This window comes from Rousettus aegyptiacus, unplaced genomic scaffold (assembly GCF_014176215.1).
Source record: "Rousettus aegyptiacus isolate mRouAeg1 unplaced genomic scaffold, mRouAeg1.p scaffold_m13_p_4, whole genome shotgun sequence".
NCBI classification, from domain to species: domain Eukaryota; kingdom Metazoa; phylum Chordata; class Mammalia; order Chiroptera; family Pteropodidae; genus Rousettus; species Rousettus aegyptiacus.
In genome coordinates, this window is record NW_023416307.1 from 24,465,142 (window position 1) to 24,490,489 (window position 25,348).

Sequence of the window (25,348 nt, forward strand, 5' to 3'; positions counted from 1 at the left end):
TTTTTTTAACACGAATGTGTGTTAAATTTTGTTGAGTGCTTCTGTATCAATTATTATGATCATGTGGTTTCTTTTTTTAGCCTGATAATATGGTGAATTACATTAATTTTGTAGTATTGAACAGGCTTGCATCTCTTAGTCATGGTGTATAATTCCTTATATTTATTGCTGAATTCTACTTGCTAGTGTTTTGTTATGGATTTTTGCATTTATATTTATGAGGATATTGGTCTGTAGTTTTCTTTTTCTTTTTTTTGTATTGTCTTTGGCTTTTGGTATCAAGGTAACGGCTTCAAAAAAGAAATTGAAATGTATTCCCTTATCTTCTATTTTCTGGAAAAGATTGTGTACAATCGATGTTAATTTTTCTTTAAATTTTGTAGAATTATCCAGTAAAACATCTAAAATTGTAAGTTTTTTGTTGTTGTTGTTTTTGTTTTTTGGCCCGGGGTGGAGGTGTTTTGTTTTTTTTTTTTTTAAATTACAAATTTAATTTCCATAGTTGTTATCATGTTATTCAAATTAATCTGCTTCATTTTGGGTGAGTTGTAGCAGTCTGTGCTTTTTTATTTCATCTAAGTTTTCAAATTTTTGTGTATAAGTTTGTTCACAGTATTTTCTTATCAATATCCCATTGCCAATTGTCTAAATCTTCAAGATATTCAGAAACATTGTCTATGTCATCAATTTTTAGTTTAGTTCCTTGTAGAAATTTTTTTCAGAGCTGTTTGATCACTCCAGTCTGGAGAGAAGCCTCCTTTGTGCAGCACACAGATATCACGTAAGGATTTTACTCAACTCTTCTCCTATTTCCTGGGTCCTGTGTCTTCCTTTTTCCTGCTTTGTATCTGTCAGTAGCTTCCTTGGAAGGGTGCAACTGAAAGTATCTTATTCTACACTCTCATTTTATTGATAATTTGACTGAGAATAGAATTCAAAGTTAGAAATAATTTTTTCAGGCTCCTCCCCAGCTGTCAGGCTTCCCCGCCCCTCCGCTCGCCTGTGCCTGCCCCTTTCCTCGTTCCCTTTTTCCGTCCCCACCCACCCCCTTTACTCGCGTCTCTCAATCCGCGGGATTTGGAGTTCTTCTCTCGCGAGATCTTCACTGTACCGGAAACGGCTGTAGTGGCCGCGGAGGTTTCCCCTGGGATTGTTCTGTTACGGTGTTTCAGCAAATCTGGGTCTTGCCCAGTGGCACTAAGTAGGTTCTGGGGCCCGAGACCCGGGCTGCTGTCTCAAGGGATCCCTGATGGGAAAGTGGGACGGATTCCCTGGGCTTGGGCCGGCCCCGGCCCGCGTGCGCGCCGCGTGTGCGCTGCCGCCGGGAGCCGGTTTGAGGGCTTCCCCACGGGATGCCGGGTCTGGGTGGGTGGCCCGCGGGCTCAGTGACACCGTCCCGGGACTCCTGCAGCGCTGATGCCGGGCATGGCCACTGCAGGGATTAGGTTTGGGGGTGTTCGGGGCGGCCGAAGCCCGCGCCGACCCTGCCCTGGGCCCGCCGGGGTTGGTGCCTTGGGGACGCCTGAGGTCAGCTGCCAAGTTTAGTGGCCCGAGGGTCTTGCAGATGGGAAACTACGAAATTTGCTTGGTTTTCATTATTAAAGAAGTTACTTCTTCCAGGGTTACCAAATGAAATTGGTTTTTCTTCTTGCCGCTTTTTGAGGCTTGGCTTCCTTATTCAGAGAGGCAGAAAGGTGTTTTGTACAAATAGTTGAACAGCCAAATGACTTAAATCCCACGATTCTCTCATTTTAAAACCAGGGCATACAGAACAATGGAGTACCTGACAGAATCCGCTGACCGCACACCTGGACACATGTGAGTCTCTTCCCCAATTCCTCTTGCATTTTAAGATGTTAAAGTGAGTCTTTGAAATTTACTGTCTAAATTTGGGAAAGCTTTTTTTTTTTTTTTTTTTTTTTTTTTTTTGAGGGGGGAATTGTTTTGTCTTAAGTGAAAAGATACGAAAGCCTATTTCCTGAGAAAATAGCATTCATTTTCACTTGGGAAATTTTTTGGAGTAATAAATATTCGCTTTGAGTGTTAATATATTGATCATACATTCTAGATTTGCACTGTCCAGTACGATAGACATTAGCCACATGTAGCTATTTAAAAAGTAATTAAAATGAAATAAAACTAACAATTCAGTATCTCAGTTGTTGTAGTTTCATTTCAGGACCTCAATAACCACATGTGCCTACTGGCTACTGTATCGGACATCAGGGATTATGGAACATTTCTTTTGGACAGCATCAGTGATTTTTAAACATTTTCTGGTCTCAGTATACCTAGAATCATGATACTCCCATCAGTGTACTGAATCACTACATCATACTCTTTCTGTCCCTTAAAATTTTTCTGCTTTGGGTAAATGTTTACATTTTGTTAGTCCCTGTCCTATTGAGGCTTTAAAAAAAATTGCCTTTGGGTTATAAAGCTGTCTAATGATTATTAGAAATAAGTTAGATTCTCTAGACCCTTAGGAAATTGGCCATATTTTGAGGATTTTTGGAATTGTGGTCATCCTTTTTTTTTTTTTACCTTAGTATTCAAAGGTTATTCTTCACTACTGCATCTTTGAAGATTGCTCTGTTAGTTTTTGAAAGAGGGGATTATGGCCTAACTTGAAGATTTTTGCTTATTTGACGGTGTTTAAATTTAACTGGTGTATTTATGAAATCTAAATGAAAAATTTATGCTTTATATATTTAAGCTTGTGCTGCGAGTGTGGTGTCCCAATTAGTCCAAATCCTGCCAATATTTGTGTGGCCTGTTTGCGAAGTAAAGTAGACATCAGCCAAGGCATTCCAAAACAAGTCTCCATATCTTTCTGCAAACAATGTCAAAGGTATGGTGCGGTACTATTTATTCTACTTAAAGCTGTGATCAATATATAGGAGAGTCACTAGGATATGCTGAGATTTCTAAGATACATAAATAAAGTGCATGTAATTGATATTTAATTTTTATGTTGGTGTTCCCAAAGATTTTAGAATTTGCAATTTTGTACTTTTCTAGTTTGCCCTGCTAATCTGGTGAAGATAGTGTAAAGATATTTGAATCTATTCTTTTTCTGTTAAGAGATTAATGGGTGTGATGTATACAGTTAATAGTGAATTGATGTTTGTAAGGGTGAGAGCAGTTTATTAAGGACATATTGCTGTTAATACCATGAGAATTTTTTTTTTTTTAGTCATTAGAAACTATGTATGATAAAAAGCACAAAAAGCACCTTATGTTGTAAGTAATTTAGCATTGTGTTTCAAAAATTACATATATTAATGTTCCCATGTAACTAAAATGACTATAGTTGATAGAAAAAAAAGTTCAGTAAAATTATATCTTGGATGGTCTGAAATGAACAATGAATTTGAAGGCAGAAGACGTCTTCTGAAAGTTAATATTTTATTCCTTCTTGATTAACTTGTTGGCATAAACAGCTTATATCTACTAGGCCAAGAGTAACCTAAAACTGCCCAATGAAACTGCCTGTATGAAATTATGTGCCTGTGATTTCTCAGATGGGTTAGGACTATAGCAATTCTTAACTTTTTAATTTTTTGGCAGAGGGATGTTATGAATCCTTTTAAGAATTTGAAAAATATATCTCCAGAAAAACACTTAAAACGTGTGTGTGTGTGTGTATAAACATAAATACATGCATATATACACAACACATGAAACTATTATGTATTCTTTCAGGGAGTTTACAATTTATAGTTTGTGAGATTTAATCTCTTATAAAGATTTGCTACTCTTAAAAGCATGGGAGAGTGAAAAAAGCACCAGACAAATAGATGTCATTTATCTTGGGTTTCTCAAAAACTAGCTTTTTGAAATTCTTGGACAATTAACCTCTCTAAACCTTAATTTTGTCATCGGAATGAAAGGGTTTTATTAGATGATACACGAAGTCCTTTCTAACTCCAAAAGCATGCTTATAACAAAGGGGCCTGTATAAAATTTTTTAATGAATTTTAAAAATGAAAATCAGAACATTCACTTAGCAAGTATGGCAAAAAAAAAAAAGTGCACTTATATAACACATTTGAAAGTATTATGTATTTAACAAGCATTTATTGAGCATTTACTATGTGCTAGACAATGTTCTAAGTCCTGGGTGGGCTGAGCTAAAAACGTAAAGCACATACATAAGCGATTTAAATTTTAATTTAGTCAGGTTTTATGTAAGATTTAAAACATGTTTACAATTAAAATTTGGTAAGGGACTTGAAATAGATGAATAGTCAGAACTATTGTTGATACATAGTATGAAGTACTAATTTATCTTTTTTCTGTGTGAGAAATAAACAGTTCTCAAACATAGATGTACCTTGTAAACCATTTTAATGTCATTTTGAGGTGATTTTTACCTGTTTTTCAAATCATAGCTTTAATGAATTTTTTTGTCATTTTATCCTCCTCACTGTAATTCTTACTGGTGTTTGAAGTAATAAGACCTCTTTAATGGGTTATTTCAGACTGACTTTCTCAGATACTCAGAATTTTAACTAAAGCTTTTTAACTAAAGCTACTGCTTTAATTGAGAGTTTTCTAGAATTATTAAAATATATTCGGGTTAAGTGCTTTGGGTCCACTGTAGGTTATTATTATATCTGGTACTAGTCAGTGTTATATCTTTAGATGGAAATTTTTGTTTTTCCTTGAGAGCTGCTGGGCTTCAGAATATTATCTTCTCACACAGATATTTCCAGCCACCAGGAATGTGGATACAGTGTGCATTAGAGTCCAGGGAGCTTCTTGCTTTGTGTTTGAAAAAAATCAAAGCCCCTCTGAGTAAGGTAGGTCAAATAGCTAAAATCATTTTTTTGTAGGTATATTTTTAATCTCTCCTTTTTTGGAAAAATCCCTATATGAGTAGGTTTTTCAGAAGAAACTATTAAATGTTACTGTTGGTAAGCACTGTGCTACAAATGCTGTTTTCATGATTCAAGTTATATATATTTTACTGAAATAAAAATCTCCGCTTTAACAGATTTAATTTAGAGTTAATTTAGTCATTATTGGAAACTTGTTATGCGCAGGTTTTTTTTTTTTGGGGGGGGGGAAATATTTATATAAAACCATCATTAAACTTAATTTAGAAGGTTATAGTATTAGGGCTATAGTATTCAGTTTTTTTCTTTCATTACTGCTCTGGAAAGAAAATATTTGTGCCTGTTACTTAAAGTCAGTACGCAAGTGTCTTCATTTTACCTCTCTCCATAAAACTTTCATTTTCCTTTTTCTTAAACTTTATGACTCCCCCCAGGTATATTTTTAATTGACGTGGACTCTTGATTTGAAGGCTTTCGGATTATCTTTTAAACTCTGATAAAATTTCATGTAATAGTTCTTTGAAATATTTCCTTTTATTTTCCTTTTTTTTCCCTTGGAATTTCTGTTAGTCAAAGGTTGGCGTCGCTGGCTTAAAACTTTGTCTTTTTCCTTTTGTATTGTTTTTAATCTTTATTTTGTATTATTTTGTCTTTTTTTTTCTGTGTTCCTGGTAATTTTCTTTACTTTATCTTCCAACCTTTGTATTGTTTTCCCCTAGCAGTAATATTTGTAAGTTGCAGAGACTTGAATGTTCTTGATGTGTTCTGTTCTTGAGTTTTTCTGAAGGGTCCTTAATAGTTTGAGGTTTTTAAATTTTCTTTCTGGAGTCAGTTTTTTCATTTAACTTGGTCTTTTTGCTTTTATACTTCAGGCTTTTGTTAAATGTCTGATGAACCTTAATAGTTCATTAGTTAATTCAGCAGATGTTTATTATATATCAAACATATGCCAGTCTGCTTTTGGTATTGGGGATATGTCGGAAAAATGGTATTATCTAGATGCCCAAGCTGGATACTTGAGCATCATTCTAGAGTATTCTTTTCCTTCTTCTCATATGCAGCTATCATTAAATCCTATAGATTTTATCTCCAAAATAGCTCTTGGATCTTTCTGCTTCTATTATTTCCAGTATCTCTCAGTTTAGGTCACTTATAACTCCTGCCCAAAATATTGAAACAACCTCCATTCTTTCTCTCCCATTTCCTTCCTCAAAACACCCATTTTAGCCACATTGAGTTACACTCTTTCTCACATACAGCATACTGTTGGCTTCTACTGATCCTATTGATTTGGCAGAGGTTACCGTTTGTGGATTCAGTATTCAGTGCATGAGAGTCTCTAATGAATGTTCTTTTTTTTTTTTTTTTTAAACCATATACTAACACAAAGAATAATCCAAGCAGAAAGTTTTGTTCCCAAGAGTTTAGAATAGATGATGAGGTCACAATGTCATTGCTTTCTCATAAAAAATATTGTCTCCATTTAAAAAAATATATATATAATTTTTTTTTAGGGAAAAGAATTTTTTTCCTTATGCAAATATTTTTCTTTTTGCTTGAATTATACCAGTAGCATTAATATACCAGTTACACTCTAATTAGGTTATCCTTTTATTTACTGTTTTTGTTGCCAACCTTTGATGATAATTTTTTTTACTGGTTATGTTGCGTAGTGATGCTAATCACATTTGTTAAACATCATATGAAATCTGTTTATTAATTATTTTTTATCTTTTTTCTTATATGTGAACTTGTTTCTTTTTGTTTGTGTTTTGTTGAAGGTACGGCTTGTAGATGCAAGCTTTGTTTGGACTGAGCCCCATTCTAAGAGACTTAAAGTTAAACTGACTATTCAGAAGGAGGTAAGCTGTGTATAATTTTCTCAGCATGGTTAAAGTGTAGGTAGTTAAAATGGGGGTCTGTTTGTAAGTTATTTTATGACTTAAACAGCTTAAAAGTACGTGAACACTCTTAATTTTAACCCGTTGTTACCTTTTGCACAGACAATCAGGTCACTAGTAAGAGCAGCCATTGCTCATGATTAATGGACTAAGATAATCTTTTGAAAGTTATTTTTATTAGGAAAAGGATTGAAGTAAAAACATGAGCTAAGGCAGTGCTTCTCAAACTTGGCTGATCATCATGACTCACAGTAAATGAATCAGACTGGATTCAACTGGATGTGAGACCCAGGAATATGTTTAAAAAGTTTCCAGGCGATTTCTGACGATTGGCTATGTTTGGGAATGATTAAATTAAGGACTGTTCTTTTTTGGAAGTTTTTTTGTCTTATTTTTTCTTGTAAGAATGAATTTTACATATACACACATACACACACAAGTATATATAGATGTAAAAATTCTACAAAGAATATCCTTACAACCACTTCAACTAAAGGTAAATTTAAAATGTTAATAAATCCTATGAATTAAACATATATCTTTATTGAAGTAGTATAACTTATTTTTATGACTTTAAATTTAACCGATGTATTGTTGATGTCCTCAGAGTATTCATGGAAAAAGATTTTAAGTTAAATGCTAAAGTGTCTAGTTTTAAGAAAAATATTTGTTATTAATCAGAGAAGAAAGAATGAAAGAATGTGATCATTTTCTTTATCAGGTGATGAATGGCGCTATCCTTCAGCAAGTGTTTGTGGTGGATTATGTTGTACAGCCCCAAATGTGTGGAGATTGCCATAGAGTAGAAGCTAAGGATTTCTGGAAGGCAGTGGTTCAAGTCAGGCAAAAGGTAATGAGAGAAAAAGGGTGCGTGAATTCACCATCTTGTATTTTATTTTTGTCAGTTATAAAAAGCTAGTAAACCTTTTCCTCCTTTTCCCAAATCCTTCATACACTGGGGATAGTCTAGGTCCCTGGAGCATTCATCTTTAGAAATATATCATTATTACATTTTGGATAATCTTTCAAGGTTGTTTTTGTTTTAAAAATCAGTATGCTCTATAGGTGGATTTTCTTTCCTCTTTTTGTCCATCTGTTAATCTAATAATGCATTTATGTTTAGACTTTGCACAAAAAAACTTTCTACTATCTGGAACAGTTAATTTTGAAATATGGAATGCATCAGAATACACTTCGTATCAAAGAGATTCATGGTGAGTTAAAATTTAAAAGCATTTGAAATGATGTCAGAACTTTATTTCGACTAACCTAAGGGGTCTTTTATCTTTATTGATAATATCTAGAATATTACTCTCAAAAAGAACTTTCCATTAGGAGGAAAAAATTTAGTTTTTTATCTTCATTGTTCAACATGATAGCCACTAGCCATGTGTGGCTACTGAATACTTGAAATGTGGCTAGTGCAACTAAAGAAATGAATTTTAATTTTTTTATTTTAATTTAAATTTATATTAAATAGCTACAAGATGAGTAAACCAGCAACTACATTAATAGAATGTAAAGTGCTATGATAGAAAATTCATTAAAACTTGTTTTATGCAGAGATTAGTTTCTGATTAAAAGAAAATTTTGAGATCTGTAAGTTCTCCTTTAATATTTTTGTTTTTCATATGCCTAAAGGCATTTGTGATGGATACATTAAATCAGAAACCTACACTCAATAATAATAAACAGTAATATACAAATGATATAATTAGATTTCTTAAAGATAGAATTATAAAATATTTGCATAATTCCAGAATGGCTCTTTAGAGCATGTTTTGTCTTAGCACTTACTTTTGATGTAGCATACTTATTATACATACTCTAAATGGATGAATATTTCTTTAGTAATGAAAAGCAGTCTTTAGCAAACTCTTAGATCTCTTGCAAATGGTTAATATTTTTAGCTGGTGCTTGCTGCTGGTGGACATGCACATTGTTTTCCTAGTGTCTAAAATACAGGTTGAGAAAGCTGTTCTTGAAGGAGTGACCAAATTCTGATACTCCTTGTTTTAAAACTGTAAATTCCACTGTCACTTACTGATCTGTTATTCATTTATCTTGTATGTTTGAGAAAAGTACTTATACTGTGTGATATTGAGTCTTTAAATGGAGGGGAAAATGAATATCAGTTATGTTACCTGAAGAAAATTTTTTAAGCTTTGTATTTGACCTGAGTGTATTACCAGTAGACATAATGCTAATAGTCTAAACTGGTGAAACACAGTTTAGTGAATACTTATTGTAAGGTACCTTGCTGCCTGTTAAACATAGTGCCTGGCAATTTGTGGCTCGTCACCAGGAAAAAAAAAAAAATACACCTTTTCCTGTGTAACTTTGTTTTGAGTAACTCTTTTGGGAATAAGGAGATCTAAATATTCTAGTTAAGGAAGCAAAACACTTACTGTTGTTCATTACCATGGCAGAAATACCCTCACACAGAATTTTTTTTATACCAAAAGACTTGGTAAATTCTGGACTATAACTTCTGCAGTTACTTTCAAAACCAAAAATCTTTTAACAACAGCCCTTTTTTTTTTTTTTTGTCTAGAGGAATTAATCTGTTTTTTTTTTTTTTTTTCCCTTCTAGTGCTTCTCGGTTTGATTTAAATGAAAGGATTTTTGTTTGATTGTGTATTTGTAACTTTGTTTTTGTAATTATAATGTAAAAATTATTATAATGGTAAAATTATGTGCTCTGTATGTAAATTGTGATAACATTGTTTTTTTTCATGTGGGCTTGTTCTATAATGATCTGTGACTTAACATTTTATATTATATATTTGGAAAGCTTTCCATGTCATTGCATATAATTCTACATCATTATTTCCAACCAGTGTGTATATTCATTAATTGATGTATATTGAATTAGTTATTGCCTGTTAGTTGGCATACAGTGTTTAAGAACTCTAGTCTAATCAAGATTTTCTTTTATGTTTCTTTCAAATGTTTTATAATTTTAGCTCTTATATTTAGATTTTCAGTTGTTAACCCTTTTGAGTTCATTTTTGTGCATAGTGTGAGAGAAGGGTCTAAATTTATCTTTTTATGTGTGGGTATCCTGTTTTCCCAGAGTAAGACTATCCTTTCCCCAATGACTTGCCCAAGATCCTCTGTCAAAGATCTATTGACTATAAATGTAAGGGTTTATTTCTCGATTCTCAAGTCTGTTCCATTTATCACTCCTTTTGCTGGTACCACAGTATCTTGATTACTTAAAGTTACTGAATTTTGAAATTGAGAAGTATAATCCTGTTAACTTTATTCATCTTAAAACTGTTTGGTTATTTTGAATTATTTTAGTTTCTTAATTAACTATTGTTTGGAAGAATATCTTTAAACATTTCTTAGCAGATAGTTTTGCTTTTAGTTATCTCTTTGTTGCTGATTTTTAATGCTACTGAATCGTGATTGGATAATGTCTAATTTCTACCATTTGGAATTAAAGTTTTTTTTTTTTTTAATCTTAGGACATGATTATTTTATGAATGTTCTATGAATTTTTAAAAAATGTTTATAGTCTTCCTTGGGATGCTCTGTAATCTCAATTAAATTAAACTTTATAGTTATTAAAGTTCCATGTAGCCTTCCTATTTTTGGTCAGTTTGGTTATTTTGATTTTGATAGTCTTATACTAGTCTCCTACAATGATTGTACATGTGTTAACATTTGTTGATTTCTTCTTTTTAATAGTTTTTGTTTTCTTTATCTCAATCCTGTTGTTAGGTGTGCTGTTGTCTTCTTGGTAGATGGTTCCGTTTATTACATAAAATATCTTTCTATGTTCTGTTTAGTGTTTTTCTCTCTCCTCTTGACCTTGAATTTTATTTGGTATGAAATTAAAATTGTGAATCTTATTTTCGTATCATTTGTCTGATTTGTCTATCCTTTTGTCAGACAAGTCTTAAATGATACGATATCCCTAATTGTTGTGTTTAGAATATATTTTCTAATAATTTGATTTTTTAAATACACATTTAATTTGTTATACAGTTATATTAGTAGAGGAAAATCTTGTTTTCCAGATTTATTTTCATGTGGATTTTTTTTTTAAGATGGACTGGATTTCTATTATTCTTCAAAGCAGCATGCTCAGAAGATGGTAGAATTTCTTCAGTGCACAGTTCCTTGTAGGTATGTTCTGACCCTAAATGTAAGTAAGTCCAAGGAGCTGGGAGTAGATGTAGGTTACAAGCTGAGACAATATCTCTTATGTTAAAATATTTAAAATTATAGGGATACTTACGCGATTAGTAAACATTCATTGGAATAGCCACTTTAAGGGAAGTATTAGCCAAAGAGCATGTAATAACTACTTTGGGGATCTAGACCCTACCCCATGATAAGAAGCACTGTAATACTCAAGCACTGATTTACTTTTTAATAAGAGAAAAGAAAGATCGGGGTAGAGGGCTTTGGGGAGAAGCTTCATGGAGGAGGAAGAAGGACTTTGCTCCTAAAATGGGAAATTTTCAAAGGTAGAGTTTATATTGAAAGTTGAGATTAGTGTAAACAAGGACTTGTGTGTGTAGACTAGATTGGTCTTTTAATAGATGCTGTAAATAGAGTAGATTGGTCTGTGCCAAGGGCATGTTTTGGAGTTTTTAGTAAAGTTGAAAATAGTTAGGGTGCAGTCATGTTGTTGAAAGTTTTGAAATGTGACTGGATAAAATTAGGCTTCACCATAGCAGACATCAGGTAGCTGTTTCAGAACTTGGACATTGATGATTTGGTTTGATGAAAATTGATATTTCGAGACTATACAAGTAAGGCCTTTGTCTTTTTATTATTATTAACTTTTTTTCTTAATAGATACAAAGCCTCACAAAGACTGATCTCTCAGGATATCCGTAGTAACACATACAATTACAAAAGCACTTTTTCTTTGGAAATTGTTCCAATATGCAAGGTACTTTTTCTTATTTAATTAATCCATGTTTATAAAAGAGTGCAAGTAGTTAATTAGTTTATATGTAATTATTAGCTCCTGATTTCCTTTTGGGATTGGTTAAAAATTTAGAATAACTTCCTTCTTAAGTGATTCTAACACATTAAGCCATGTTAAAAGATACTAAAAAGTAATCATGCTTAAAAGTGTTAATTAACATACCTTTTATTTTGGTGTATTAATTAAAAGGCCTATTGCAGTTTTTTTTAATGTCCACATTTCTTAAAGTTTATGTTCCTAGTGGACAGACACATGACAGTTCTGGAAACTTCAAATACAGGAAATGGCATTAAACCACTTTGGAATATGTTCAAACTGGATTTTGGCATTATGAAAATAAACAGTAATGTGGAAATGAGACCATAGAATCACTTTTGTGATTTAAAAACATAATAACACTTAAAATGTAAGATTATCAATTTATTTAATTGTACTATGGTAAAACCTTGGTTCCAAACGCGAATGAATTAAAATTCAATGAACAAGTTATTGAAGATCTACTCTATAGAAGGTTGCGTGTCAGGGATTATGTATTCTAGAGATTCCTGTTGATATTTAAAACACTGATTATGATAAGTGCCATAATTGTGAGCATTTCATAAAAAATATATAAGTACTCGAGTATGTTTTACCTCTTTACATCTCATAATAACTGGAGTAAATCAAACTATCATTTTGAAGATGAGGAAATTGAAGCTTTGGGAGGTTAGAAGACGTGCCCAAAGTTATATAACTATAAAATAATGAAGCTAGGATTCGTGCCTAGGTCTGCGATTCTTAAAACTTTAAAGCCATTATCAGTACTTTATGATGTAGTACAGTACCAGGGGTGAAGTGATGGTTTAAAACAGGGTCAGCAAACTTATTTAAAGGGCCAGGTAGTCAATATTTTCAGCTTCCGTGCCATATAATATCTTTAGCCAACTACTCAGCTCTGCTGCTGTTGCACAGAGTAGCCATAGATAATATGTAAATGAATGACCAAGGTTGTGTTCCAGCTAAACTTTATTTATAAAAGTGGGCTCTGGCCATACTGGGCTTGAAGGTCATATTTTGCAAACCCCCGGTTTAAAACAGTGAACCTTTTCCTGGTGTAAACTCTAGGAAATATTAGATTTGAGGGTATATGTAACACCTTGTGTATTAAATGCTTGGAGTGATTCATATAAGTAACTGGATGAATACACAATGTAAAGGGATATTTTGATTAATCTTTGGAGATTTACAAAGATATAAAGGACTAGACTAGGTGCTATTAGGGATGCACAGAATGTCCTTTCAGTGGAGGAGACTCTGATTGTGGGTAGATACAGCTTAAATATAATCCAGATTCTTTTATATTTTAATACAGTTTAAAAACAGATAACCACATTACTGATATTTTCCAGTGTACTACATAGAGGTGTGCTTTGGGGGTATTAGATCTCTGATTACATATTGTTATAGGTAGCCATGAAAGAGAAACATGGCTTCTCTGAAATGCCTTTTTTTATGGAGATTGAAAGAAGTCAGGTAGTTTAGAAAAATCAGTCCTTCTGATGTTTAATATTTTGCTCAGAATGAACACTATATTAATATAGAGTGATAAGCAATTACTCTTACAAAAAATTGAAATAATAACTTGGCAAATAGGATGTGGAAAAAATTTTAAAGCATTTTAATTAAGACAAAATGCATAGCTTAATTTCTGTTTCTCTAAAGACCTAATTCTTTAGGACCTTTGTTGATACGTAGAATTAAAAATTTAATGTTTTGAATTGGGAAAATGCATTTGGATCAGGTTTACATTGATGAGTGGTTTTTTTTGGAGACTTATTTAGGATTTGCTTCACTCTAAATGTTAGTTCTTATGCCTAGGATAATGTTGTTTGTCTGTCTCCAAAACTGGCACAAAGCCTGGGAAATATGAACCAGATTTGTGTGTGTATTCGAGTTACCAGTGCCATCCATCTCATAGATCCAAATACCATCCAAGGTAAGTTTTAGGGACTATTTGCCTTGACATTTCTTTCTAGCAAGCAGTAATAATTTATGTTGTTAATTTTATCAAACATTCTCAGTAGTATTGTTTTCAAAACTAGTTACATTTTTTACTATTGTTTAATTCTTACAAAACACTGGAATTTTTAAAGCTTTTGGTAAATTATCCTTGTATTTTTTACTTGAAACAATTCTGTGAACTTTAAAAATGTATTAGTTTTATTTCATTTAGTTTTAATGAAATTGATCTATTTACCTCATTAAATGTTTGTGACTAAGTTCATTGCCAAATTTTAGTGTAAGCAAATATTTTAAAGTGTGGAACATTTGATTTTGTAAACCTGTAGAACATTCAATTTAATTAGGAATTTTAAGTAATTTCACCATCATTGTACATAATTTTTAACATTCCCATGATAAAAACTGTTTTAAAGAAACCCCCTTTTTATAGGTGTTTCAGTACTTGTTTGCATCTCCTACTTCTTGATCTTTTGCACTATTTCCTATAATGTAAGTTTTCTTATAAAAATGAAGTTTATTTTGGTATTTTCCAGAAAGTCATTTATTATCTTTGTCAATTAGAATTTAGTAGTCAGAGATCTTTTTTTAATATAATATTGGGATGAACATCTGTCAGGTAGAATTTTATTTCCCATAAACTAAGCAGCTAAGATGGCTGATAATGTTTCTAAAATAAAATGTAAGCACATGAAACAACTATACAACTGATTGGATCTGACCTTATATTAGAAAGGCTCTTAGCTCTGTGGTGTTCTGATTGTAGTAATCACTTAAGATTTGTTTCTCTTGTGCTGTGAAAAGTTTGGGGCTGATTTATAGGAATAAATGATGACCCTAGAGAGTTGAGTTGCCAACTGTGGTTCCTGTTGACCTGATGTTTCCTAGTTCATATACACCAACTTCTTCCTAGTTATAACATTTGTTGACTTTTGAAATACTTCATTTCTCCTATTCTTTAGTGTTCTGTGTTTATTCTTAGTTGCAGATATTGATGGGAACACTTTCTGGAGTCACCCTTTCAATAGTTTATGCCATCCCAAACAGCTAGAGGAGTTCATTGTGATGGAATGCAGCATAGTCCAAGACCTAAAACGCAGTGCTGGTGCTGGAATGATATCAAAAAAGGTGAGTTCCATTCTGCTTGCCTTTTTTTTATCCCCAACTTATTGTTTTGGTCCCTCTTATTTTTAATTTGTATTTTTAAAAAAATTTGTTGGTAATTCCCAAATGTTCCAAATAAAGCTAGCACCACATTCATTACACGTTTGTATGTTGCTTGCTTTTAACATTGGTTATTGTGGTGGAAATGAACAGATTTATACTCTGGTAAGTTAATTTTTTCTCTTTAATGTTGGAGACATTTTTAAAAATGTTTATTATTATGATAAAGCATTTTTTTGCTTTACATTTACACAGGAAGATCAAATGATAAACGTTTTTTGACAGTTTAAAAAATTTTCAAATATTTTGAATTAAATATAAGCTATAGTGTTACTGAATAGTGAATATGTCAGTATGCATCTCTAAAACATGGGAACATTTTCTGTGTAATTAAAATACTATCATACAAACATCATCATTTGTATTCAAATTTCCTTTTATGTCCCAAAGTTCTTTTTATGGTTTTTCAAACTAGTATTCAGTTGAGATTTTGATTGGGGTTGCATTGAATCCGTCAATCAAGTTGGGTAGAACTTAATCAGGACAAAATTGAGTCTTCCTATCCATTAACATGGAATTTTTCATTTACTTAGTTCTTTTTTGATTTTTTTGTTCATCTAAGTATTGTGGTTTTTCTCATAAAGATCTTATATTTGTTAGATTTATAAGTATTTAATTATTTTGGGTACTACCGTAAATGGTATCATGTTTTCAATTTCAAATTCCGCTTATTTCATGTTGGTATATAGGAAAGCAATCGACTTTTGTATATAATCTTGTATCCTGTAACCTTGCTATGTTAGTTCTGGGAATTTTTTTTGGTCTATTCAGATTTTCTGCATAGATAATCATGTCATCTGCAAACAAGATAATTTTTTCCTTTCCAATTTATATACCTTTCATTTACTTTTCTTTTTTTTTTTTATGCCATAGTTTATGCCATCCCAAACAGCTAGAGGAGTTCATTGTGTTTATATTAGCTAGGATTTCTAGTATGATATTGAAAAAGTGGTGAGAGAGTACATCCTTGCTTTATACCTTATCTTAGAAATCTTTGAGTGTCTCCCCATTAAATATACTGGTAGCTGTAAGTTTTTTGTATATATTCTTAATCAAGCTGAGGAAGTTCCTTGCTATTCCTACTTTATGAGAATTCTTAACATGAATGGGGTGTTAGATTTCATCAAATGCTTTGTATCCGTTGATACTATCATGATTTTTCTTTTTTGATGTAATTTATGGATTATGTGAATTGATTTTCAGACGTTGAACCAGCCTTGAAGACAGGGTAAATACCACTTGGTCATGGTGTACAATTCTTCTGTATTTTGTTGAGGATTTTTGCATCTTGTTCATGAGAGACATTGGTCTATAGTTTACTTTCCTGGTAATGTCTTTGTTTAGTTTTGGTATTAGGGTAATGTTGACCTTGTAAATGTGTTAGGGAGTATTCCCTCTGCTTCTGTCTTCTGGAAGAGATTGTAGAGAATTGGTATAATTTCTTTTTTAAATGTTTAGTCGAAGTCACAAGTGAATCTGTCTGGGCCTGGTGCTTTCTGTTTTGGAAAGTTATTAATTATTGATTCAATTTCTTTAATATAGGCCTTATTTCTGTGTCCTTTTGACATGACTTTCCTAAACCTTGAAAGCATCCTTACTTTCTGGTACAACACCACAACATTTAGGTGTTCCAGAATCACATTGTATAATTCTTACCGTGTATCTGATACCAGGTATTTCTTTAAGGGTATAAGTCTGATTTCTTTTACTGTGTATTAGTATTTAGACACTCCCAATCTGTATACTAATGGTGCTCATTTTTATTGAGGTAATATTGTGTTTTGAGACAAAAATAACTTCTGATAATTTGGGAAAATCCTTGGAAATGGGAAACACTACTTTTCACATTTTTATTTAAAATAAAAAATTTAACAATATAATTAAGAGGAAACTTTTATCATTAATAACATATGTATAGGAATAGCATTTCCCCTTAGGCATATATAAAAGCAGATACTATGCTTTCCTGTTTTCCAAAAAATACACTTAGCTAGAACAGGTCATAAGTCTCTAATAGAAGCAGCCTAGTAGCTAGAAAGTCTCTTTCTGGTCATTCACTTTTTTTTCCTCCCAATTCTTTCCTAAATCTGAGACCTGCGTGTCATTTCAGTTTCTCCTTTTATCCCTACCTTTTTTTTTTTCATCTCAGATTCTTTAATTCTATCCGTAACTCTTAGTATTATTCTTGATCCCATATGGGTCTGGGTTTTTCGTTTTTTGGTTTTTTGTTTTTTTGTTTTCCTAGTAAATGGTATTGGAGTGTGCTATATGTAATTAAGTCTGGAAGTCTGAATGTCAGTTACAGTTGCTTGTAAAATCATGTTGGAAGAGGACTTTAATGGTTTTCTAGTTTTAAGTTTCAAACTAAGGATGTTGTTTCTGCAACAAATAGTTTTAAAGTGTTGTACCTCAAAATAGTAGACATCCAAAAAATTAATTTAATAATGTTTGGGTTCTCCAGTAGTAATGGGGCCACTGGGATTGCTAGATTTTTTTTTTGGAACTATGTGTAAAACATACAAGGGGTTGCTTAGGATAGTTTCTGGATTTAAGATGATACTTTTTCAATTATTTTTTTTTGCTCAGTCTATATTGGCCTTCTTGTGAAAGCATTTTTTTGTTGTTGTTGGAAAATTCTACATATGTCTGTTTTAAGATGACATCATTAATGTTTTATACAAGCCTTGACTAAAAGCTTATAACAAAAGTATTTATTTATGTACTCTTTATATCTTTTTCTATACTCACAGTTTGACAGTTTCAGAAATCTGAAAAAAACATTCCTGTCTTTTAAATGAAAATTAGAAAACAAAAATCAATATTGTTTATAAGTTTTCTATGAAATGCTTTTTGAGTTATGCTTATATTATTGAAGAATGGATTTTCTTTCTTGTTCAGCATACCCTTGGGGAAGTCTGGGTACAGAAAACATCTGAAATGAATACAGATAAACAGTATTTTTGTCGTACTCATTTGGGACATCTTCTAAATCCTGGAGACCTGGTGTTGGGGTTCGTATTATTTTATAGTATTTTAAACTGTCAATTAGCATTGCAAATTTTGGCGGGGAAGGGACCAGCAAAGCTATCTAAAATTCTGTAGTTGTGTATTCCAAAAAGAAGTTGAGTTCTTAGAAGACTTATAGCTCTTTTTATTATTGATAACTAAATTAAACTGTGGTTTGGACATAAGCGCGTGGTTAATCCATTTTGGCCATCATTTTAAAGTGTCATTCGTTCCAAGATTTTAAAGAATTGAACTCTGAAATTGTATCATTAGATCATACAGCTTTTTGAGGGGGTTTGGGTAGTTTTTATTATCCATATGCTGCTGCTCAAATATTTACTTTTAAAATGTGGCAGCCATGTATATAAAGGGTCTTTACAGGCATAGGACTGTCTATTCTGATGCAGAGCTTATCAGCCTGTCTTGAACATTACTTTTGCTCTTAAGAGCTTCAGTTCCTTTTACTAGAGAATGGAGTTCTGTTTGTGTGTTTTGTTATAAACTGAATGGAACTACTGAGTCCTAATGTTAGACTGATAATATGTCTGTTTTGCTTCTTTACAAGTATATGGTAAGGTGGGTGATAATGGATATGTGAAACTCAAGAGATAGAGTGCCCTATTATTTTTACTAGGATCTGTAGAAGCATTTTCACTGAATGGTAAACTGCAAAACTTTTGAAGTGGGAAAGCATATTAAATGTTTGATCTTAGGAGGAACTTCTAGGTGATCATTCATAAAATAAAAAGTTACATGGAAAAAAAAATGTTTTTGCCAGTGAGTGTTTTATTGTTTTCAGGTTTGATTTGGCAAACTGTAACTTAAATGATGAGCATGTCAACAAAATGAACCCAGATAGAGTTCCAGATGTGGTAAGATTTAGATTTGTTTCTTTTTTTCCTGTGTTAAAGAGGATTGATGTAATTCTTATGGGTAGATTGCACTAGTTCACATTTTTGCAAATAACAAGACAATTTAGAGATTTCTTTTGAAATTGCAGTTAAGGTTTAATAGCAGAAGTCTTAATTTTAAATCATTATTTTTAGTGGGGAAACCCCAAGATTAAAGAGTTTTTTCATTACTTTTAAATCAGATTTTCATGATCTGTCTAAATGCTCGATACTATCCGTAAACAAATACAAATTTGCTGTTAAAATTGATAACCTTTAGAGTTTATTCAGATTCACTCTTTTAGGCTCAGCTTATTTCATGTATTGTTTAGTTAAGAAGGTGGAGTTAAAATGTTTTTTCAGTTTACATATAATTGCAGTTGAAAATGATCTTCACAGTTGCAACTCTTAGAGAAAGAATGACTTGAAAAAAACCTGTTTAAACATGAGTTTAAAAGAATCATGAGCAATAGTGAATGTGAAATGTGAAAGACCCTATCTTCTGCTTGCTTAATCTTTTAAAATAAACATTGATCTCTTTAGCTGTGATTAAAAATAAAGTCTTGGTATAAGGATTCCTCACCACCCAGTTGTGCCTTTATTAATTAATAAATTAAGAATTAGAAGCATGGTTTAGTTGTAAGTCTAAATATTTCTAACAAGGTCATAAGAGGAGAACAACATGGTCTTACAAGATTTTTTATTGTATAATACTATATACTATTTTTATTTATTCCATAATAAATCTATTCTAAGACATAACTATGAAAGATGGTTCTATATGTGTATAGTTCTATGAGTGCTTATTAGTAGGCATAAAAGGGAGAAAATGTCTCTTAGTAATGTTTCAGAATGATTTATGTGAATATTACCTAAAAGCTGAACTTTGGGAAAAAAAAACACCAAAAAAAAAACCCCCAAAACCCACCACAAACCGAAGTTTTTGGTACAAAGGAAAAAATTTCAATCACTGGAAAATTTCAGTTAGTAAATTTTAAGAATTATACAAATAATGACTAACTGCATTCTCATAAAATGTTAAGCACCAGGAGAAAAATGTTCAAAGTTCTCTGGACACTGCCTCTGGATCCCTCCCTACTCTTTCCCCCGGGGTGTAACCTCCGTCATTAATTTGATTATTTCCTGGCATTCCTATAACCTTTCATTTTTTAACTTTATTAATTTTGATGCCCTGTTACCTAGTTCCCATCTTTTGTAACTTTGTAAATATTCCGTTAATTTTAGGTATTAATCAAGAAGAGCTATGACCGTACCAAACGTCAGCGTCGTAGAAACTGGAAACTGAAAGAGCTTGCAAGAGATAGAGAAAACATGGATACAGATGATGAAAGGTCCCACTTTTCTTTAAATCTCATATGTTGTCTCAGAGGGTCTTTATGATAAGTCTTTATGGTTTTTATATTATAAAGAAATAGTCATCATACAGTGATCCTGGCACTCAATATTAATTTTGAATTCTTACCAGTACAAGAGGATATAATGACATTTAGCACAGATTTAGTTATTATTTCCTGTGTTATAACCTGAAAATTGCAGTGTTATTGTAAACAATTCATTCGAAAAGTCAAAATATAATAAGTAATTACCTTATGGATATCACAAATAGCAAATGAGTACTTATGACTTGAAATAAAAAGAAAATAGCTCATCGATATCAAATATGCTGTTTCTCAAACAACTTAAGGAGAAATGAAGATATCGTGTTCTAGAAAAGTGTATTGGATAATTTAAAAAGTGGTCATAATGACGGTGAATACACTGATTTCTAAAAAAATGAAGAATTTATATAAAATTGTGTCATTAAATGTGTGGTGAAACTGATATTTCTAAAATATACTTTGGTAATGTAATTTAAAATAAGTATGTATTAAATATATAATGTAGTCTATGGCCATGCCACTCTGAACAAGCCTCACCCCGTCTGGTCTCGGAAGCTAAGCAGGGTCGGGCCTGGTTAGTACTTGGATAGGAGACCACCTTGGAAGACTATGTGCTGTGGGTGTAAAAAATAAAAAATAAGGGATTGTAAGCTGACAAGGTCCTTGCAATCTGTGAGGTCAACCAAGGGTTGCCTTGCCTAAAACAATAAAATTTTAAAAAATTAAAAAAATAAATATATAATATTAAATTAATTAGATATTATAAACTTATTTGAGTATTTTATCTATAGTCTTTAAAGTATCTTATTTCAAAATTTCAACTTGGCCATAAGACTTTTTTGGGGAAAGGTAAAGGAGGAAGTTCTTCTCATTGTATTATATTTAAAGTAACATCATCTTATATTCAGTTTATTTTTTTATCATGTAATTTTGAAAGATTTTTTAAAAACTGTCAGAGTATTTATCATCCATATTTGACCTTCAGATATTTTAAAGATTTTAATACTTGGAACACATTTATTTTCTAGTGCTAAAAATGAAGAGAGAGAACTTCATACTTTCTTGGTAAAGATGAAATATTTAAATATTTCTTTATTATTCTGTAGGCAATACCAAGATTTCCTTGAAGATCTTGAAGAAGATGAGGCAATTAGGAAAAATGTCAACATTTACAGAGGTTGGTGTTTTAAGTATATTTATGTTGTATCTTCTGTATATAGAAGTATTCTCCCAGAATGAGTATTTTAGTATCTGAAACTTTGATTTCATAATTTACTTCTATTGTGTGTTTTGAAAACTACTTTAGTTAAACATTTATTTAAAAAAAACATGAACAGTAAAACTTATTAAAATATTTGCTATACCACAGTTGATATCATTTGCTTTCTAGTGTAATCCCTTAAGTTGTTGACCCTTACACTAGTGGATATTTATTCATATATTTATGTAGTTCAGTCATTCAATGGATGTTTAAATGGATGCTTTAGATATGACAGCAGAGCTCTGGATTTAATATGGTTAAATAAGAGTAATAATGGTGGGGCAGATATTTGCATTTACATACTTGTATTTATTGAAATCCTCCTTGTATTTTTTTTCTCAGATTCAGCCATTCCTGTGGAAAGTGACACAGATGATGAAGGAGCACCTCGAATTAGTCTGGCTGAGATGCTTGAAGACCTTCACATTTCTCAAGATGCTACTGGTGAAGAAGGGGAGTCGATGATGACATAAAGAGATCGTGTTGTAGACAGTTTCTGCATCGTAGGCTCAGGTTGTTGGACAAAATAACCTTTACAGTTTGTTCCATCTGTGCTTTCAATATTCAGAGAGAAGAAATTTAGTTTTTGACCTGAATAAATGTTTTGATTGTTAAAGCACTGAAGAAGATTGATGGCTTTAAAATTTAGGCAACACAAGATTATGGAGAATGTGTAGAACTTTATTGTTTTCTTTTTGGTTGGTCATTTTGTTTTTATGAGACAAGTATTTTCTGATATGTTGGCACTGCGGTTAAAAAACTTAAAAGTTGTATTTCCTTGGAGGCTACCTAAATCTTCCAAGTATAAAACAAACTTTTACAGTCTTTATATTGATTGCGTTAGTAAAACAGCATATGAATTTTAATATGAATTTATTATGCACTTTGATCCACTTTAGATCATTTTGATGTTCTTAGGGTAGGGAAGTTGGGATCCAGTTATCACTGGACATTTAGGAGGAAAGTTAATTTTTATTAATATCTTCAAAAGTTATTAAATTGGGGGTTATCTTAATTTTTATGGTAGAAGGAATTATATTTAAAATATTTGTGAATTTGTAGCAGACTAATTATTTAAAGGTTAAATAACAGTCATACCTTTGTTATATTTGCCTGTGCCAGTGGCTTAGGGCAGTAGCTGCTTATGTCATAAAAATGTCTTTCTATCACTTCAGGGATTTTGCTTTAAAATTTTTGGTTTACAAATTGAGAAAGAAGGAATTTTCTCTATATCATTTAATACACCACTAGCAAAAAGAATATTAGAATCCAGCATACAGATGATGAAGTAATAATTATTTTCATGCTACATAACACCATGATTCAGATAAATGAGGAATGTCTTCCACATTTATGAAAGAAAAGCATTGGCTTGGGTTTTAAAGTGTCTGAGAATGAAATATTAAGATTCTATTTCTGTAAGCAAGATCATACTTCCTAAGTGTGCCAAAACTAAGAGCTAATTTTAAAATTCTAGGAGTACCGCTAAATAAGGAAATGAGTAAGTGCTGGATGGAAGGTTTTTGTTTTTTTAAGATTGGACTCCTTAATTCTGAAGTTATGAATAAAGGCTTGAATTTTCTATAGTGGCTCCTTTCTGTCCATATATTTAAAAGTTTTCACTTGTAGTCTGTGTTTATTCTATGTCAAGACATTCAAAAACATGAAAATAAAAAATTCTCCCCTGTTTTTGTGTCCTTGAGGTGACTGCATCAGTGTCTTATTTAAATGACAGTGTCTCATGCAGTTTTCCAAAGTGGAATTATTTTATTTCAGTAATTGTCATTTGGTTTTCCCACTGAAAAATATAGTTTCCCACTAACCTTATTCAGTCTTACTCTTTTTCGATGTCATGTCTTTCTGTGGAATGAAATTTGTCAGGTGAAATAAGGTGTAGGAATGTAACTAAGAAAAGCTGTTAGCCAAGGTCTTGCACAGAGTTATACAAGTCTTGATAAATCTCCCATTTTAGAGTATAGCTTTTAGGCTGTGTGTCCCAAAATATTCTTGTTGCTATCTCAGAATTGATACAACTTAGGAATGCTGGTATTAATCAAATTCACAAGAAGCTGATTGTAACCCAATTTATAATTTCTAAGTATGATCCGTTATCTTCTTTTGAAGCTGGATCTGCACTTGAAGTTGCTGTTTTATAGGCAAAAGTTACTTGATGAGCAAGGAAACAGTTGAGGGAGAGTTGCTTGTGCAATTCATGTTTAACCGCATGAAACTAATTCCTTGCCACAGTAGAAGCCAGAACTCCAGGCTGTGTGCCAGGACACACCTATCGGTCAGTACTGAATCAATGCTAGAGTCTGCTCTCTAGGCTCTCAATTGTAGTAAATGTGTTCATGTCGATTTCATCCTTTAGATTACGTCGTTATTTTTAGCTCAAGGGACATTTACTTCTTAAAATAAAAATTTGCAAGAATAACAGAGAATTCCCAGATACCCTTCATTCCGATTTACTAAATGTGAACATTTACCTCATTTATTTTTTTCTCTTGTTTTCTCTGGAACCATCTAAGAGTAACCCTAAATATTTGTGCTTCCTCCCCACATCTCCAAACAAGGAATTTTATTACACAACCACAGTACATTGATCAAAATTAGAAAATGACATTGACACAATACGGTTACTTAATTGAGGACCATATTAAGGTTTTGTCAGTTGTTCCATTATAAAGTCCTTTATAGAAAAGATTGTACGTTGCATTAGGTTCTCATATTTCTTTAGACTTCTATTTTCTGGACTGGCTCCTAAGTTTCTGTGTTTTGTGTAATTGACATTTTCAAAGAGTTCCAGCCAGTTATTTTGTAGAACGACCTCTGCAGAATAGAGGTTTGTCTGTTATTTTCTCATGATTAGATATGGGATAAGCTCTTTGAGCAGGACTACCCCGGACGTAATGCCAAATTCTCAATGCATTGTATCAGGAGACATGCTGTCAGTCCAGATAGTCTCAAACTTCTTAGGATTAGTTGGTTTTCTGTTTTCAGTAATTAAAGGATTTTATCCTTTGCAATCGTTATTTTCACTTGATTTTTCTTTTTAAATTCATTTTTAACTTATAGACTGACATTTACTCTCAACTTACAGTTCTATGGATTTTATCATTTATAGGTTCATGTAGTCATCGTTAAAATTGAAATACAGAACAATTCTATCATTCCCATCTGCCCAATAAATGCATTTGCTATCCCTTTGTTTTCAAACCCTTCCCCTCTCCTTAACCCCTGACAACTGATCTGTTTTCTGACCTTGTGATTTGCTTTCTTCAGAATATGTAAATGAATTATATGGTATGCAGCCTTTACTCTTTTTTTTTTTCACTTAGGGTGTTGTACTTGAGGTTCATTCAAGATGTATATATCAAGAGTTTGTTCATTTTTATTTGCGTAATAACTATTGTGTGGATATACCACAGTTTATCCATTCTCCTGTTGAGGCAGTTTGAAAATTCCAGGTTTCGATGATTAGGAGTAAAGCTGCTATGAACATTGCTGTTCAGGTTTTTATTTTAGGTAAATAAAAACTTGTGGAATCCTATAGTAAGTGTACGTATATTTATAAAAAGCTGCCAAACTTTTCTAAAGTAGATTGTGCCATTTACTGCCCACAAGCAATGTATGAACAATTACTCTGCATCTTCATCACTACTTGATATATTTTTTAAAAGCCAGCCTAATAAGTGGATGGTGGTGTCTCTGGGGTTTTAATTTGTGTATTTCTAATGGATAATCATGTTGAGCATCTTTTTTTAAGTGCTTGTTATCTGTAAATCTTCATTGATAGAATGGCTGTTCAAATCTTTTGTCTATTGTTTTTTAATCAGGTTGTTTTCTTATCATCCAATTACTTTTTTATTTGATGGT

The 25,348-nt window shown here is 32.2% G+C and overlaps 1 protein-coding gene and 1 pseudogene across 1 annotated transcript; both read left to right on the forward strand.

Moving 5' to 3' along the window:
- Positions 1 to 1,070: 1,070 nt before the first annotated feature.
- Positions 1,071 to 23,174, forward strand: NMD3 (NMD3 ribosome export adaptor). The gene is made up of 16 exons (XM_016149318.2): positions 1,071 to 1,201; positions 1,762 to 1,818; positions 2,717 to 2,851; positions 4,709 to 4,805; positions 6,623 to 6,703; positions 7,464 to 7,592; positions 7,866 to 7,956; positions 10,801 to 10,879; positions 11,558 to 11,654; positions 13,551 to 13,668; positions 14,674 to 14,819; positions 17,814 to 17,926; positions 18,721 to 18,793; positions 20,057 to 20,163; positions 21,318 to 21,388; positions 21,815 to 23,174. Exons 2-16 carry the CDS (start codon positions 1,775 to 1,777, stop codon positions 21,943 to 21,945), a joined length of 1,512 nt encoding a protein of 503 aa, XP_016004804.2. The 5' UTR covers positions 1,071 to 1,201; positions 1,762 to 1,774; the 3' UTR covers positions 21,946 to 23,174.
- LOC118602089 lies at positions 20,716 to 20,834 on the forward strand (annotated as a pseudogene).
- Positions 23,175 to 25,348: the final 2,174 nt, after the last annotated feature.